Below are 19,419 nucleotides of genomic sequence, written 5' to 3'. Positions count from 1 at the left end.
TCAGATGCACAATAAACCCTTCTTTTTTACACTGGCTGAGAGTAACTGCAATCTAGAGAGCGGGTTTGCATTGCTCTGTCGGGGTGTGGAGGCCCTGGGGTTCCAGAGTGAATGGACTCCCTGAGGGGGCTCACAGAGAGACATAGGCATGCTGAAGGCTCAGAGGTGCAGTTCCAAGAGGTGGTGGAGCCCAAGGCTTAATGCCCCAGAGTGAGACTCCTGAGGCGGGCTGTCAGACTGAAGGGGGTTCTTCCCAGGAACCTTACAGAGCTGAGAGAGCATGGGTCCTGTGAGGCCATGACACAAAGGAAACACATCTCACATCTAACAGTTTGAAGCACCAAGCATGGTGTATTTTTAAGAACATTGGAGTTTTTCAATATGATATTTAGATTTTATATATTTCATTTCTGTCAGTCGAAGGTTCTTAGTCCCTTTAATAGTGCAAAACCTTCCAGCTACATCAGGGAAAATGCTCCTATAGAACAATCTGATTTTGGAATATTCTCTTGTATTAGTCAGATATTTCAATATTCCTCTGAAAAATCTGACCAAGGCAAATTCCTTTCCCCAAAGAAGAGTGCACCAGGATTCAAATAAAAAGATCAGAGACAAGCTTTTAAGACAAACTAGATAAAACTAATCTTTAAATATTGCCTTAAATTTAGTTTTAAAATTAACTCTCTCAGATGTTCTCCCATGTTTTAATTCAGGAGATTACTTTTTGCATGAAAGTTCCTCTGGTAACAGGTGACCTCCCCACCCACAATCCATTGGTTTGTTCTCAAAATGTTTCATCTTGTTAGGCATAACAAAAGACCTGTGGACCAATGTTGATCCACAGATCGGTCTGAGAAGAACTAACCCAGGGAAAACTCATTTCTTAAAAATATATTGTGCCCTATTTTAAAGATTTATTGTCAAATTGACTTAAACCCCAAAATTAATGTTTTACAGAATCTAGGATCAGTAGAAATGTTTCTATAATTTCTTTTCTTCAATATAAAATTCTTTTGTTTAAACTTGCTCTGTTGTGTTTGGAACTCGAACTACAACACTCTGAAACCACAGGAGAGTCAAAAAGTGAAACTGACAAGAAACAAAAGTTCATCTAATCTACTTTCATGGTCTAAGGAAAAAAGCTAAAAGTAACAACAAATAGCATTTATAGTGAACAGTAACTTTTTAAAAAAAAAAAAAAAGAATCAGGCAAGGAAATGTGCTCCCTTCTCTAAAATGAATTACTCTTGAGAAAGGAAGAAGAATGGATAATTTCCCAACTTCAGTTCTCAATTTATTCCTTGTTAATTTCCATTCCTACCCCTGGTCTACCTCCTGCAATGAGTTGAAAGATGCAATTTGTGCCGTCATCCAGGCCATTTAAGAACAGAGATTTCTGCAAGCCAGTTTCTTGCCCACATTCTTTTCTGAACTATGGGCCAGATCTTCGGCAGATGTAAATTCCCATTGCTGCATTAACGTCAATGGAGACATGCTGATTTACACAAGCTAAGGATCTGGACCTATATCATAGAAGATTAGGGTTGGAAGAGACCTCAGGAGGTCATCTAGTCTAACCCCGTGCTCAAAGCAGGACCAAGACCAACTAAATCATCCCAGCCAGGGCTTTGTCAAGCCAGGCCTTAAAAACCTCTAAGGATGGAGATTCCACCACCTCCCCAAGTAACCCATTCCAGTGCTTCACCACCCTCCTAGTGAAACAGTGTTTCCTAGTATCCAACCTAGACCTCCCCACTGCAACTTGAGACCATTGCTCCTTGTTCTGTCATCTGCCACCACTGAGAACAGCTGAGCTCCATCCTCTTTGGAACCCCACTTCAGGTAGTTGAAGGCTGCTATCAAATCCCCCCTCACTCTTCTCTTCTGCAGACTAAACAAGCCCAGTTCCCTCAGTCTCTCCTCATAAATCATGTGCCCCAGCCCCCTGATCATTTTTGTTGCCTTCCACTGGACTCTCTCCAATCTGTCAACATCCTTTCTGTATTGGGGGGCTCAAAACTGGATGCAATACTCCAGATGTAGCCTCACCAGTGCTGAACAGAGGGGAATAATCACTTCCCTCAATCTGCTGGCAATGCTCCTACTAATGCAACCCAATATGCCATTAGCCTTCTTGGCAACAAGGGCACACTGTTGAATCATATCCAGCTTCTCATCCACTGTAATTCCCAGGTCCTTTTCTGCAGAACTGCTGCTTAGCCAGTCGGTCATATAAGGTTGCAAATCAGTTCTGACAAATCATAATTTTTTAAAAGCCAGAGATTAAGAAAACCACTCTAAATACAGTAGGAAACATCTTTGCACTAGAAATATTTAACTCTCACTTTACATGAAATAAATATGGTCACCTAATAGCTAAGAAGATGAACTTGCCAAAGGTTGCCTTGGTTCTCTAATCACCTCTGCTCACACATTCTACATCAGACTGTGTATTTGCTTAATGGCCTAGAGTATTACTAATAAATGCTCACCTTTCTGACCATTGTCTTCATACACACTCCCATTTCTTGATTCACTAGTTTAATATCCTACTTTATTAATTGTTGCTAAGTATTAATAGCTGTTAAGTATTCATTTACTACCAAAGATGTGGCTTGCCAGCATGAAATGAAATTTCACACACATCAAAAGGTGTCTCATTAGACAGAAGCTCAGCTGGTGAAAATCAGTGTAGCTCTATGGAAGCTACAATAATTTATATGAAGATTTGGCCCATGATATGTCCTCAGGTCTTACCTCTTGAGACTGCCTCAGAGAGTCACAGATTTGCAAAGAGCGCCTACCAGTTTCTTGATTTTTCATTTTCTGGTGCATATAACTGAGACGTTCCAAACCTAACCAAGAAAGTAATCAGAGAAAATATATTTCTAAAACTGAAATGAAAAGCATTATTACTGTAAAATAAACACCCATAAAATATCTGTATGATGTATTACTCTAGAAGCCAACAATATAAAAGCAACAATGGAATTTCACAAAAGTGAAGTAGATTGTTCCCACTTTCTCTTAGCCTACAGGTTCCAGTGTAGCTCGGGTCTTCTCATACTATGATCTGTAGAGCACCACTGCTCCATGGTGCTTTTCCTGGTGGTCTGCAAAATGTAATCTAAGAGCTGTGTAGAGACAGAGTCAGGAGATAAGATGATCTGTTGGAGGATCTCACTCTTAAAATGAGGCCTGTATAATGAAAAAGCTAGAGAATCACTGCTATACAAGAGTCCGAAATGTCATTCCTCAAAACTTGAACTAGACCTGAAGAAGAGCTCTGTGTCGCTCAGAAGCTTGGCTCTCTCAACAGAAGTTGGTCCAGTTAAAGTTATTACCTTACCCATCTTCTGTCTCTAATATCCTGGGACCAACATGGCTACAACTACACTGCACACATTACTTAGAACTTATCACTCAAATACAGGTGACATAAATTTACTTCTCCATGAAGAATGTATTCTGAGCAATGACATCTGAGTACTCTAAGAATTTATGGCCAATTATCCATTATGCTGCAAATGGAAAATGGAAGGTTGGTACATCAAATGGATGAAAATTACCAAAAACCAACTAATCGACGCATTATCATAGTAATACCTATGACCACAAACCTCTGCAAAAATTACCAATAGCAGCTAGATTGTGCTTGTACAGTGAGATGCTGTGATACTCCAGAAATTCCCCAGGCCAGGAATCATGCCTCACAGAGACACAGTTCAGTTCCCTAATCCCTGTTTACTCCTGAGAGGTAGTAATCTGCTACTGTACCACAAAAATAGCAAGTTACTCCCCCAACTCCTGGAACAGCTCAGCAGTGGTGGCCAGCAAACTGGAGGAAGATGAAGCCCAGGGTCCACCCACTCCATGCTTCTGTCTCCCCATCCCTCTGTTTGAGGGGTATGTGTATGTACAGTGTCTGTTCACAATCTGACCCTATAATTTGCCTCCTGAGGTGGTACTGGTTCATGACACTTTAGACTCATGCACTGTTACTGGTTTATTCAGGAGTTCTGAGCTTCATCAGCTGAAGAGTGTTACATACTTAGCTGATTGAAATTAGATGCAGTTAGCCAGTTCTTGTTGTATTTCTCTTCACCCAAGAAACAGCTTTCTGCTGGCTCTGAACTCATTTGAGTGGTCTGGGGACAACCATCCACTGTAATCATCTGGCAGGGGACAGAAAAAATTTTACTCAATATTTTAAGACAAACAGCTCTGCAGCTCCTCTGTAGCATGGTTCTTAGAATCACTGCAAGAGGAATGCCAGCAATAATTATTTTCACTTGTATAAGGTCTCAAAATGCTTTACAAACAATATGAAATAAGTCTCAAAATACCTCCATGAGAAAGAGAAGTGCAGTGTACCTTAGATATCCTAACCTCCCCTATCCAAACACCTCTGGAATGCCCCTTGTGCCCTGTTTCAGATTTCAGACCTTCAGAAAAATGATGCTCAAGTAACAGAAGTGGTTTACCAGCTTTGCCCAAGGCCAAACAATTGAACAGGGGCAGTGCAGGGAAGATCAGAGGCTGTGAGGGAAGCAAAGCTGGCTGAAGTGCTTATATGGTAAAGCAATTCAGCACATAATATTTTGTGGAAAATCAGAGAGGAACTTGAAGATTTTGGTGTCCTATGGGTCTTTCAGATAACTCAGGATACACTGTATTATTCTTCCCTTACTATAGATTGGTGAACTGAAACACAGAAAATTGATCAATATTAGCTGGCAAGTGACAGGACAGAGGACGAAACCTAGGGTTTTCTCTCTCCTAGATTCCAGCTCTAACCTCTATGAAATATAATAATTGAGAAAAATATATTCTGTATTTGTTACATGTTGCAGAAAAAAACCCGCTGCACATGTATAGAAAAGGTTACAAAGCTGGTCAGCTGATATTTAAAATGAAAGTCCTGTGACTTTTTAATACACAATCTTTAAAATATAATTGCTTATCATGCTGTCTAGTGATGGGAATCAGCACTTCAGGGTTCTGTTCATAACTCTGCTAAGGCTGCACAATAAGCCATTATTAAGTAAATGAGTTAAACCTTTCTCTGCCACAGTTTTCTCATCACTAAAATGGGGATAACTGTTCTCCAGCTCAAAAGGATGTTGGGAATCTCTTTGTAAAAAGTACTGATGCACTCCACACTCCTTTAAAAAGCAGCTAGGACTTAGGGAAGGAGGATTGAAGCTGCTCCTTCCTTCTGTCCCAGACGTTATTCAAGTGCACCCTCCCAAACCCTGGCCTTAATCAGGAAGAGAGGGCAGAGTCCTTACAACACAAAACTGATTTAGGGCCTGATCCTGCACCCTTTAAAGTCCATGGTAACCTCTCATTGACTTCAATGGGTGCAGGATTGAGCCACTAAACGTTTGAAATAAAGAGCATTTAAACAAAAACAAAGCAAGACAATAGATTTGGGATTAATTATTTAGGGACTTCCCAGTTTGATCATGACTGCAGTACTTTTCCAGGGCTAAAACCCCAGTGGGCATTAATGCTAACTTTACTATCCCCTATTACGATACTGTCACTAAAGAGCTACCGAGGCAGATTAAGAACATGGCATTCCACTTACACCTGTACCTACCGGCACCTGAAGCATTTTTTGTTTCTTCTTGTCCTCCTGGGATTGTCTGTCTCTATTCTGTTGTTTTGCTTCTGTCCACACAGATGGGATCAACTCAGCAGATTTCGATCGCTCTGAGGGTAAAGGTAAACAAAATTAAATGATTATACAACAGAGACTTTATTAGAAAGTGAAGGCTCAATAAATAATATTAAAATGAATAATATTCCCCCTGTGCAGTTCCCCAAACCTCAGTGAAAGATGCTATCGTAAAATAAGATTTCTACCTTTGGTTTTGCAGGTCTTCCCCACTTTCTTTCCCTTGAGGGACTGAAAGCTGCTGCTCTTGTGGATAGTCCAGTCTCTCCTGAGTGGGTTGATCCAGAAGATGGTGTTGCGCTGGCACATGGGCTCAGGCTCTGAGGTGTCACTGGCATATCCTGATTTGTCTGAGTTGTAAGAGAAGGATTTTGATGCTTTTATCTGGACATGCTGTGGAGTGCTACGGGTGCAGTTGCAGTCATTGTTACAGGAGGAATGAATGCATGATTTCTGCCTTTTCTCACTGCATAAAACTCCTTTTTCATCCCCTTCAGAGAACCCCCAGTTCACATAACCATCTCTGGTTACCTCACTGGGGTGGTGTGAGGGCACCTCTTCAGTGGAAGCAGCTCCCTGATGACCAGTAGGGACCAAGAGGAACTGTCCATATCCAGGGGTTGATTTATTCTCAGAGGATACCCCAGAAGTGAGCGTGTCACTTTCTATTTCTTGCTTTATCTGGATGCTTGCTATCTTCATTTCCTTGTAGTCCTCAGTTTCAACAATGTGGCTATGGCACTCTGATCGCCACTGTCTTCTTGCCAAGCTCTTTAGAATGGAAGGAGGCATGCTGTAGTAGTTGTAATTCTTATCATTCAAACATTCCAAACTGCTCAAAGTCTTTGAATACATGGCATTATTCCAGCTATGTGGCAATTTCCTACAGGCTCGGTGCTTTGTCTCAGCCAGCAGGGCCTTTTCTACCTGCAGTGTGTCTACAGCAGAAACGACTTTTAGGGTATCGACAGTCAAGGCAGAGAGGTCCTGCAGGTGTCCTAGCTGGCTGTCCAGGGAAAGCAAAAAGTCTTTGATGTAGAACACCTTCTCATGCACTTCCTTCAGCAGCAAAAACATCTCCTCCACTCTAGGGAAAAACACACCCATATTAAACTAATAAAGCAGAAATCTTTGTATTATTTTATTTCTTTATTCCAAATGATGAACGAAAACTTTAAAACAGAGGAAATCTTTACCATTCTATAATTAAGCAATCCACTCCTATTTTTCTACCGTGATTTCCATCTTCATAAACACCTCCATGTGATAATAAACTAACCTGATTCATGATCTACATTCAGAACTATTGAGCTAAAAGCTAGAAAGCCTAAAATGAATTTTACACTGACTTTTCCATTGGGAGTAATCTCCTCTAATAATTAACACATTCAAATCAACCACCACTCCCTGGCACAAAGTTAATGATCATGGAGAATAAGAGAGAACCAGAAAGGATGGGTAAATTGTTTGTGAGCCCTTCTGTCTTCAGAGGTCTCTTTCTTTCTTGTGCAAAAAAAAAAAAAACCCACTCTAAAAGGGCTCACAGGACTACAGATTACTTTTTTTCATTTCTTACATATAAAAGCCTAGCAGGAAAAGAACTTTTTTCAAAGGATCTATTTGCCACCTTGATCATATTTTATACATCTGAATGTTAACTTTTACTTTCTCTGTAGAATTCATCTGCCAGTCAAGCAAAGTATTTTAAGGCCTTCAAACCCTTAATGTACATTGTGAGAAGTTCCCAACCTGAAATGATTCAATAAGTTAATTTTAACTAAATGATTTCCTTAGTTCTAGCTATAGATAGATCAGATCATATAATCTCTCCATATGTCATCCCATCAATGTACAAAGGAATTAACCTAGCGGTAGGCAGTACACAAGAGGAACTGCATTCTATTAGCAGCATGGTATCTAAAGGATGCAGTGTATACCTCCAAGAATCTAAACCAGCAGCTGTGCTGAACAGAAATCATGCTACAAAAGAAACCTTGGTGATCCAAAAATGTTATTCATCTAAGCAGTATTCTTTTAAGAGGGATTCTTTCTATTCTGCTAAATACATTTTAATTTAACTGATCTATTGTTTATCAGTTCAGTTTTCAATTAACTCAGATCTTCCTGGTATAATAGAAATTTGCTATATGGACAAATCTATCTTTTTATCAGCCATTTTTTAATAAGATTCATTCATTTTGTTGTATGCATTTTGGTTTGGTATATGGAAAATGAAGTCCATGAGTAGATAGTGTGTTAAGTGGGCTACATTTCACCAGGCAAAACAAATTGATGCTAACAGCTCAATGGTGACACTTTGTGTGAGATTTTCACACAAAGTGGGGAATGAGGAAGCTTAGTTAGGCCAGCACTCATGCTTTTGGAAGTCCCAACTAGCACACCTTTGACACATTATGACTAGAGGGAGGAAGTGTAGCTGAAACTATAACAAAGGTAATTCCATACGGGCTGTAGATATTAGGCCTCCATATCATGAATGATAGGTATACATCATCTAGGGTCACTGTAAAGAGAATGTGAGGTCACTGTGAGGAGAATGTTTATCACTGGTAATTAATAAGCCTGCAAATAAAAACATGTTGCATATCCTCCACCCCGCTACCATCCTCTTAGTGGTACATAGTTTGCAAAGGTAAAATGGTGCAATTCCCTAGCCACACCCTCAACTGTTCATGTACTGCACACATGTGGGAGTGCATTTCTGCCAGAAGCATTAACCAGCCACACTTTGCACTTAGTTTAAATGGATACATTATGGATGTAGGGTGGGAGAAAGGGCTATATAAGCCCTTTCCTCTTTCCCTGCACACATAAAGTGGAGCAACCATACTTTGTACTCAAAACATTTGTTAGCCGATAGTCTTTTATACTGCAATGGATATCCCATTCTAGGTAGGTTTCAGCAGCAGCAAATCCCTCATACCTTTCTGATGTCACATGGATCCTTTCACTGTCACTGGAATTCAAGCTTTCATTCTTTTCATGGAAGTACCTCTCCACACACTGCTCCTCAAACTCATGAAGTTTCTTTAACTCCTCATCACTCAGGTAGAGTTCTAAACAAATAAGATGATAGCTGGTACCAAACATACCGACAAAGAAATGCATTTGTCCTGCTTTACTAAAAAAGAAAGAAACTGTTAAAATATAGTGCCTTGCATAATGGCAGGTTTCAGAGTTACAGTCGTGTTAGTCTGTATTTGCAAAAAGAAAAGGAGTACTTGTGGCACCTTGGAGACTAACCAATTTATTTGCGCATAAGCTTTCGTGAGCTACAGCTCACTTCATCGGATGCATACTGTGCAAAGTGTAGAAGATCTTTTTATACACACAAAGCATGAAAAAATACCTCCCTCCCCACCCCACTCTTGTGCTGGAAATGGCCCAACTTGATTATCATACACATTGTAAGGAGAGTGATCACTTTAGATAAGCTATTACCAGCAGGAGAGTGGGGTGGGGGGAGGTATTGTTTCATGCTTTGTGTGTATAAAAAGATCTTCTACACTTTCCACAGTATGCATCCGATGAAGTGAGCTGTAGCTCATGAAAGCTTATGCTCAAATAAATTGGTTAGTCTCTAAGGTGCTACAACTACTCCTTTTCTTTTTGTTAAAATATATTTCCTTTTGTTTCTTGAAATTGTGCTTATATATGGAGACTGGTGATGTGTGTACACTCCAAATATATGCTTATGTGCTTTATAGCATCTTTCTCAATCCAAGGAGAGAAAGGGTAGCTGATATAAGCCCTCTTGCATGTTGACTCATTTTATAAAAAGATTTGAAAACGCACAGCCAAATAACTGATCTTAGGGATACATTTTCTCTCCAGTATTTTCATGCATTATGTTTATATAGTTATACTTAATAGCCAATACTTTCCACTATATGACTTACTTATGAGGCTCTTCTTTCATATGACTGCTCTACCTTGTCTCAAAACATTTCTAAAGAGAATTTACGCCAGCTATAGCAACCAGAGCTCTTTCAAACATTCAGTGTGATAGGTAGTCATGGAGTTCTTTTTCACTTAATTGCTTTCAAACATTCATATGTATACAAATATTAACCAAGGGATATTGCAATACATATTTAAATGTACAACTCCAGACACATGTAACAAGCTTGGCATGCTTTGAGACTATTCTTACAGTAGACCAATAAAAGATTTTTTCACAGAATTGGTCAAGTCTAAGCTACTGCTAAGACATGTAAACAGTATCAAACAATTAGTCAGTCTCTGGAGAATTTCTCTTCAGGATATTTCACTGTTTTCTTCTTCTAAATTCATTTTTCTTTGGATTTTTTTCCAGCAACTTCAAAGTGGATTTCAACACTCCAGAGATATGTTTCTTCATGTATTGGGATTCTCAGATTTGGGAACTATACTATCTCCATTCACACAATGCATTTGGCAAAAATTTCTTTAAAAAAATAGAACTAATTTTCTTTCTCTCTGTCTGCAAATTCCCTTTTGCCATTGTCTTTAGCAGCTGTACTGCAATGGACAGCATTTGTGTCCACATAGTGGTGTCTGAGATACCATAGGTTTCAGAGTAACAGCCGTGTTAGTCTGTATTCGCAAAAAGAAAAGGAGTACTTGTGGCACCTTAGAGACTAACCAATTTATTTGAGCATAAGCTTTCATGAGCGACAGCTTATGCTCAAATAAATTTGTTAGTCTCTACGATGCCACAAGTACTCCTTTTCTTTTTGAGATACCATAGTTTCCCACTACACTGTGGTAACTGTGTGGAAACTGTGAGGTAATGGCTAGCAAAGGTTGATGTTAAAATATTTTATTGTGTCTTTGTAATACATGGTACATCCTCTATTGGAGTACTACATCTTTCTTTGCAGTGGAATGTACTCAGTAATCTAATAGGTCCTTCCCATGACCTTTCTGCTCTTGCCTGGCTGATTCCACTCACCATGCCTTTGTATATGCATTCATTTTCCACTCGGTGGCACTGTTTTCCTATGTCCTGGGTAGACACTCACCTACAGAACTTTAACTTGATGCAGAAAAATCTTGCCAAGCGGTTTTGGATATAGTTTTGGCTTTGTAAGCAAATTCAAATACCTGAAATAACTGCTTTTCTGAAAAAATGTGTGAAGCCAAGTCAATAGCCTCTCTATTCAAAGAAACTTTAAGTGAGCTAAACAGCTCTTTTACTTTTCTGTGCCCTACAAACAAGCTATGGCATGCAAATATTCACTTATGGCATGCAAATATTCCAGAGGAACATTACTACTTCAAAGGAATGATGTGGCTTCCTTCCACAGCACAGGAGCTGAAACAACGACTAGCAGTGAAGTGGTTAAACTCTGACTAGTTAATCTTGAATGTAGAGTCAGTTATCAGTTCTGACCATGGCTGATATCTTTAGGAATGCATATTCAGCACAGCAAGCACAGATTAGCAATAACCTGGGATGTGTTTGTGATCACCCCATTATAAGCATAAAGAATGCATACTGCAATGCACTGTATTTCAAAAAGCATAAAGTTGTCCATTACGATGGAATAGAGCATCCTGGAGCTAATAACATCAACATTGGTATCTAATTTAAAGAGGATATTTTGGATGTGGGCAGGAAACTAGCTGGGCAGGAATTTCCTGTTACTTATATTGTTCACTTACATAACCAAATCTTTTGAATGGTTCCATTTTATTGCTCCTTTAAATCGAAAAGCAGCTTTTATTTACTCACGCTGAGATGGGATCATCAAATGTCATGCTTCTTCTCATCATTGCCTGCTTGCTATAGCAGCCAAGAAGGAAAACTCCACCTGTGTACAGCACTGCACAATAAGTCAGGTGCATAGGTCAGAAATTGCATTCCCTGAAGAATCAGGCACAGATTCCTGACCATTATTAACTACTGGACATCTCTGCCTATTTAGGTATTTATATGGCCTCATCATATAGTATCTTAGGACCTGAATCATTAATGGATTTTTACTGAATATTGTCTTACTGGGTGAGGCTTGTACTATGCCAGAGGTCAAACTAGACGACCATAATGGCCCTGTCCAGCTTTTAAATTTATGAATGTAGGTACAATCCTGTGAAGTAGGGACATTTTATCCCAATATTACAGATGGGAAATTAAACAACTTGTTTAAGATCATGCAGGAAGTCTGTGGCTCAACTGGGTATTGAACCCAGGAGTTCTCAGTCTCAGTCCAGTGCCATATTCACTAGATTACCCTTCGCCCTAAATTGTTGACAGTGACTACATTTGCAAAGCCCCAGACTTGTATTTCTGTTTGCACCTGGGGCATATTTACATGTGCATGTGTAATGTCTTACGGACAAAGTTGCCGGCGTGTGGAACAGCACTCTGGTGCAGCAGTCTGCAAATTGCACAGTATAGATGAGATGCTGGTAAGTTGGTGAAATAAACACTATGTATACTGGGAATGGCAGTAGTGTTTAGCGGATGAAGGGGACTACTTCCAGTATGGACCCGAGGAATGTTATTTTAATTGGCCCATGTGCTGTTTCACACCTTAATTTCCTGTGGTGATACAAACATTATCTCCTATCATTTTTTAAAATAATGTAACTGAAATATAGGTAAAAGGATGTTTTAAAAGTATAGCCAAGTTTGGGAATCCTCCCTTAAGCCTGGATCTTAAAAGCTTAACAGCCAGAACTGCTGATCAGGGTAATAATATGTGCAAGGCTATTGCATGTGGTATATACAGTAATCAACTTGAAATTCATTTGGTTCAGGAAATAGTAGAAATAAAAATCAGGGTTTAGCAGAATGCACTTTGGAACAGCTGGTAACCATCATGCAACTCATATCCAAACAAATTAGTGAGGTGATTATACCAGCATTGCAAAAACAGGTAACCTATGGTGAGCTATCCTAAAGGAGGTTAGCCTCCAAACCATAGTGCAGACATTAAGTTTGTTGTTAATGTGTATACAATTTATAGCCACCATTGTGGTTCTGGGAATATGCTGCTGAGTAATACACCTTAAAAACAAACAAAAAGAGAAAAACGTATGATTAAACTGAAAAAGTTATATCTATGAAAGAAAAAAAAGTGTTCAGTGTAGATTTATTCTGAACAAGGAAGTGCAACAATGAACAAAGTATGAATTCACAGTAGCCTTGTAAATATGTAAAATATGTAGCTAGTAGAAAAGAGACAGTAGGGCAATAAGCAATATGCAAGAGATGGCATATGTGCGATGCATGAACAGCTCATGATCTGGGTAGAGATTGCTTCCCAGAAACTAATGAGCCAGTCACAGAGCATGCGATACTATGTAGAATAGAAGGCACATGTGGCAGTTTGTTTCAGAATGTGTATATAAACTGATTAATAATTTTGTACTCTCTATGTGTGGTCTACACTGTACCCATCCCCACACGAGTCTCATCAGCTCCATATAGTTTGACTGTATGCTAATAAACGAACCTCAGCAATGAGTCTGGAGTCGAGCTGAGTTCTTGGGAAACGATAAAGTCTCAGGGGCTACCAAGTGGATATGGTCTCAGAAGCCATCCCAACATACCCCTGAGTGGATAAGGTCTCAGAGGTTACCCTAACACATATGAATCAGCAGGGAGATAGGATATTCACAGGAAGGAAAGAATACCAGGAAGCCTTCCTGGCCCTTGAAACAGAGACAATGAACTTTGGGGTGATATGATGGGGCAAAAAGACATTTGAGTTCTCTCTCACTTGAGGGATTCAAGGGTCCAGAGCTCTTGAAACCACAGAACATTTCATCCTTCAACCAAGAGGGTTGCAGTCTTTGGGAACCAAATATAGGTGAGGCAAAGATTGCAACTTGCTGAAATTAATTTTTAATCTTATAAGTGTATTTTTACTTTTGTTTGCTTGTAACCCAGTCCATCTTTATTCCTTATATTTGGTATCACTTACTTCCATGTCCTTTTGTTAAATAAACTTGCTTTACTTTTACTATAAACCATTTCAATGCTGTGACTGAAATAAGGCTGTTCGTCAAACCCCAATTAAATTAGTAAGCTGCAGCATATTGTCTCTTTAAAGGAGCAACAAATGTAATGTCTGTCAATGTTCCAGGAGAGGACTGGTCAGCGCTGAGGGATTCGGGAATTGGGGTTCACTGATCGTTGTCTGAAAGGAAAGGTTTGGACTGGCAGAATCCTAAGAGTTTGCTGACAAGTTCCCACAAATGTTAGCAGTAGCAAAAACACTCACTTGCTTAGGGAAATCAGGTAACACTGTAACTCACAGTTCTGGAAACCTCAGCAAATTGTCATACCAGCAGAGGGTATGGCAGAAATTCAGAACTGGGGTGGTGTTGGGCTCACTCTGCACAAAGTAACTGGATGGTGGAAGCCAGGGTGTGACCTACATGCTTGTATGTGGGCTGTTAGCATCAGGGCTGTGAGGCAGAGCAACATGGCATTTAAGCCACCCAGAATTGTAGGGTTGGAGGTGACACAACCCCTTACTTGTCTGGGCTGATAGCCAAATTAGGGCTTACAGTACAAACCTCAACAAGTGTCCTTTTCACTATCAAGCCCACCAACAAGGTGATGGAAGGCTAGCAAAACATCCCTGATCACCTATTCCTGTAGGCTCCCCAGCAGAAGGCCTGGAAAACCTGCCCTCTGCTTACTTAGTCCAACATCGCCTTCCTCTTGATCCAGCTCATTTGAGGGACGATGGTGGTAGATGTGGCTTATGAGGTGGCCAATATGGCTCAGAATGATGAAAGGCGGTGGCAGCCATGGCTTCTTGTGATACGTCATGATGTAGCGGTAACGATGGTATTTCCAGAGATTGTTTGAGATGGATTTCATATCATAATAAACATTACTGTAAAACAGAGAGAGGGGAGAAAAAGAGAGAGGTTCATGTGAGGAACACATAATAACACAAGATGCCTGTCTCCAGATACACTGCACTATTGAAACAAAGCACCCAATCCTAAAATGGGGTAAATCAGTTTAGCAACTTTAATTTAACAAAGCAGCAGCAGGTAGAGGCAGACAACGCACAGAGGCTGACATTTTCAAAGCTGCCTCACAGATCTAGATATCCAATTCCCATTAAAATTAAAGAGAATTGTGCATCAAACCCACTGAGGTGGCTTTGAAAATCTCAACCAGAGTGTTTCAGTTCCCTCCTCCCCTGTCAAATAGTCTCAAGAATTCAACATTGCCTGAATATCTGAACTGGATTAAACGTAGGAATCAGGACTGGCAGCCAGGGAAATGGTTGTAACAAAACAATGCTGCAAAATGGAAATTGTTCTTCAGTACTAGTTCCTCCACTTCCCTCTCTCTGTCTCCTTCCACCAACACCCTACAGCAGAAGGCAGCCGTTCAAAAGGCTCTCCTGCAAAGGGTTCTTTGGGGGTCAGTGACACTGCTAAACTTGGCACCGAAAAAACATCCAACAGTGTATTGTACAACAACAGCCAATGCTCTGGAAAGCGACCTTCAGTCTTGAGGCACAGCTTTCAATTCAATCTATTTATAATTTCCCGGTCACACCTGGCTCTCGAAGACCCAGAAGTGAATCATAACAACACCAGTTCTGTTTCTGAGAGAATAATTAGATGTACAGCTAAATCTGTACTGAGGATAACCAATATTTGTCTCCCATGAGAAAGAAACCAAACTGCAGAACTGTTGGGTTTAGCACATCGTTGCTATTGAAGATATAAATATAGAAATAATTCACACTGCAATTTCACAGCTATATATGAAAAAGAAATCCATGCCTTGCCACAATTTCCGCACAGGAATTTCTGTTTGGGAATGGAAACAAAGATGGATGTTGATCATTCAATTGCCTTGAAGTCTAATCACTGCATTTCTTCAAGTTGATTTTTTTTAAAATCTATGGCTGGAAATAGATTTGAAAAAATTTCTCCACTGAAATATTGAAACTATAGAATAAAAAAAACTAACTGTGCAATGGAGGGGTCTCCAGGGAGCCTCTTATTAAAATTCCACCACCAAACTGGAAGAGAAATTGGTGTGATTGCTCTGTCTTTGATGGCACTCTCCATCTCTGGATGCAAAGGTTGCCAGAGATAAATTCACCCCCTATGATTCATAAAAATAATGATTAAGATCAGGATTTTTTATTTAGGGTGGATTAGACTACACCAAATGACAGAAACCTCCACCTATCTACAAGCACAAATACACCCTGGAAGTTCGGGGTTTATCATAGGCTAATGGGGGGGGGGGGGCTTTTGTTGGAGCCTCCTGTAGAAATATTGGCAGCATAGCCACTGGTTTGGTTTGGTTTTGCAACAACGTATCATTGGTACCTACTTAAAGAAAGCAATCAGCAAGTTGACCATGATGATGTACTGTACAAAGAGGTATACAGCTTGGAGGAATGGTGTCAGGAAGGACCCAGGAGGGCAGTCTTCATTTACTTCACAAGCTTCACAGGAAGGAAATGAAAACCACAGTTACCACATAAATCAGCATAGCCATGGTAGGTTAATATTTAATATGTGTTTCACTGTAGAAGGACAGATCTTATCTGGTGTAAAGCAGGGAAACCCTAGTGACTTTAGAGGAGCTGTGCCAATTTATACCAACTGAGGAGTTTTCCCTCTGTTTTAAAGAAAAATCTTAGACCTCTTCAAATCACAAATCAACAAACACTTGTTTCTTACTGATTTTTGTGGGGGGCTGTTTGGGTAGATGGGGGGTTCAATGTTATGAGTGTAATTCTTGCTGTGGTGAAAAGGCTCTGCAGTATTTATTCAAGGTGGTCAGATTTTGGATTGACTTAATCTCCTCCAGAAATTCATTCCAAAGCAGGATCCCCTGAATGAAAAATGCTTTGTCACTAGCTCCCATGTGCTCTGTCATGGGCTTTGTGACTTCATTTACAAGGTTAAATTTATAGGCTCTAAAGCTGATTTAACAAAGACCCTAAAGGGATTTGCAAAAAGAAAAGGAGTACTTGTGGCACCTTAGAGACTAACCAATTTATTTGAGCATGAGCTTTCGTGAGCTACAGCTCACTTCATCGGATGCATACCGTGGAAACTGCAGCAGACTTTATATACATGATCATCAAGTGGTTTTCTCACCCTCCACCCCCCCACACAAATTCACTCTCCTGCTGGTGATAGCCCATCCAAAGTGACAACTCTCAGTTCCCCCCACACAAATTCACTCTCCTGCTGGTGATAGCCCATCCAAAGTGACAACTCTCAGTTGTCACTTTGGATGGGCTATCACCAGCAGGAGAGTGAATTTGTGTGGGGGGGTGGAGGGTGAGAAAATCTGGATTTGTGCTGGAAATGGCCCAACTTGATGATCACTTTAGATAAGCTATTACCAGCAGGACAGTGGGGTGGGAGGAGGTATTGTTTCATATTCTCTGTGTGTATATAAAGTCTGCTGCAGTTTCCACGGTATGCATCCGATGAAGTGAGCTGTAGCTCACGAAAGCTCATGCTCAAATAAATTGGTTAGTCTCTAAGGTGCCACAAGTACTCCTTTTCTTTTTGCGAATACAGACTAACACGGCTGTTACTCTGAAACCTAAAGGGATTATTCTCCTTTCTGATAATGCACGATATAGCCAGTTAACATTAGATGCACACTGAAACCAACATGCTTTGAGTTAGTATCATAGAATCATAGAATATCAGGGTTGGAAGGGACCTCAGGAGGTCATCTAGTCCAACCCCTGCTCAAAGCAGGACCATCCCCAATTAAATCATCCCAGCCAGGGCTTTGTCAAGCCTGACCTTAAAAATCACAAAGGAAGGAGATTCCACCACCTCCCTAAGTAACGCATTCCAGTGTTTCACCACCCTCCTAGTGAAAAAGTTTTTCCTAATATCCAACCTAAACTTCCCCCACTGCAACTTGAGACCATTATTCCTTGTTCTGTCACCAGCTACCACTGAGAACAGTCTAGATCCATCCTCTTTGGAACCCCCTTTCAGGTAGTTGAAAGCAAATATCAAATCCCCCCTCATTCTTCTCTTCCACAGACTAAACAATCCCAGTTCCCTCAGCCTCTCCTCATAACTCATGTGTTCCAGTCCCCTAATCATTTTTGTTGCCCTCCACTGGACTCTTTCCAATTTTTCCCACATCCTTCTTATAGTGTGGGGCCCAAAACTGGACACAGTACTCCAGATGAGGCCTCACTAATGTCTAATAGAGGGGAATGATCACATCCCTCGATCTACTGGCAATGCCCCTACATATACATCCCAAAATGCCATTGGCCTTCTTGGCAATAAAGTATGGACTTTATTGTTGGTCCAAACTGTATGGCCCAAATCCAGCAAAGCGCTTAAGCGCATACTTAACTTTAAGCACATTAGTAGTCCCATCAAGATCACTTACCATCGATTTCTGCAGCATAGACCTCACCAAACATCATCCAGTAGGGTTGGAACACAATATCTCGTGCAAGAGTCCAGCTGGGAGGCTCTTCTGGAGAAAGGATTGCCTTTCGTGATACCCCAAAACTCAGCAACACTATTGCCATCATAAATACAATATAGAACATGTTTGCTGTCTGCATGGAAAAATGAAATACAGATAGCTGTATTAAAATAGTGATATTCATTCTGAGTGGGAGTACAAATCAGAGCTTTCACATGTATGTATTTAAGTAATAATATATGAAAACTAAATGAACTACTTGCATCGGTCTTCATGGCTGAGGATGTGAGGGAGATTCCCAAACCTGAGCCATTCTTTTTAAGTGACAAATATGAGGAACTGTCCCAGATTGAGGTGTCATTAGAGGAGGTTTTGGAACAAAGTGATAAACTAAACAGTAATAAATCACCAGGACCAGATGGTATTCACCCAAGAGTTCTGAAGGAATTAAAATGTGAAATTGCAGAACTACTAACTGTGGTACATAACCTATCATTTAAATCAGCTTCTGTACCAGATGACTGGAGGATAGCTAATGTGACATCAATTTTTTAAAAAGGCTCCAGAGGTGATCCTGGTAATTACAGGCCTGACTTTGGTACCGGGCAAACTGGTTGAAACTTATAGTAAAGAACAGAATTGTTAGACACATAGATGTACATGATGTTAGACACATAGATGTTGGGGAAAAGTCAACATGGTTTTGTAAAGGGAAATCATGCCTCACTAATTTACTAGAATTTTTGAGGGGGGTCAATAAGCATGTTGACAAGTATGATCCTGTGGATATAGTGTACTTAGATTTTCAGAAAGCCTTTGACAAGGTCTCTCACCAAAGGCTCTTAAGCAAAATAAGCTGTCATGGGATAAGAGGAAAGATCCTCTCATGGACAGTGACTGGTTAAAAGATAGTAAACAAAGGATAGGAATAAATGGTCAGTTTTCAGAATGAAGAGAGGTAAACAGTGCTGTCCCCAGGAGTCTGTACTGGGACCAGTCCTATTCAACATATTCAGAAACGATCTGGAAAAAGGGGTAACCAGTGAGGTGGCAAAATTTTCAGATGATACAAAACTTCTCAAAATAGTTAAAGCAGACTGCGAAGAATTACAAAGGGATCACACAAAACAGAGTGAAGGGGCAACAAAATGGTAGATGAAATTTAATATTGATAAATGCAAAGTAATGCACATTGGAAAACATAATCCCAACTACACATATAAAATGATGGGGTCTAAATGAGCTATTACCACTCAAGAAAGAGATCTTGGAGTCATTGTGGATAGTCCCCTGAAAACATCCACTCAATATG

The 19,419-nt window shown here is 40.2% G+C and overlaps 1 protein-coding gene across 2 annotated transcripts in view; it reads right to left on the bottom strand.

Moving 5' to 3' along the window:
- Positions 1-19,419, bottom strand: part of TRPM6 (transient receptor potential cation channel subfamily M member 6) — a 161,112-nt gene that overhangs the window by 30,107 nt on the left and 111,586 nt on the right. For both annotated transcript variants that reach the window (XM_073345124.2, XM_078852883.1), the window contains 8 exons: positions 18,066-18,240; positions 16,014-16,128; positions 14,342-14,541; positions 8,628-8,760; positions 5,872-6,770; positions 5,606-5,718; positions 4,052-4,175; positions 2,758-2,855 (listed from right to left, as the gene is read on the bottom strand). In XM_073345124.2, coding sequence (XP_073201225.1) covers positions 2,758-2,855; positions 4,052-4,175; positions 5,606-5,718; positions 5,872-6,770; positions 8,628-8,760; positions 14,342-14,541; positions 16,014-16,128; positions 18,066-18,240 — 1,857 coding nt within the window. The remainder of the gene's footprint in view (positions 1-2,757; positions 2,856-4,051; positions 4,176-5,605; positions 5,719-5,871; positions 6,771-8,627; positions 8,761-14,341; positions 14,542-16,013; positions 16,129-18,065; positions 18,241-19,419) is intronic.

This window comes from Lepidochelys kempii, chromosome 5, assembly GCF_965140285.1.
Source record: "Lepidochelys kempii isolate rLepKem1 chromosome 5, rLepKem1.hap1, whole genome shotgun sequence".
In the NCBI taxonomy this organism is placed as follows: Eukaryota; Metazoa; Chordata; order Testudines; family Cheloniidae; genus Lepidochelys; species Lepidochelys kempii.
The sequence above is the reverse complement of the archived record's forward strand: the minus strand, read 5'-3'. Positions and strand labels throughout refer to the sequence as shown.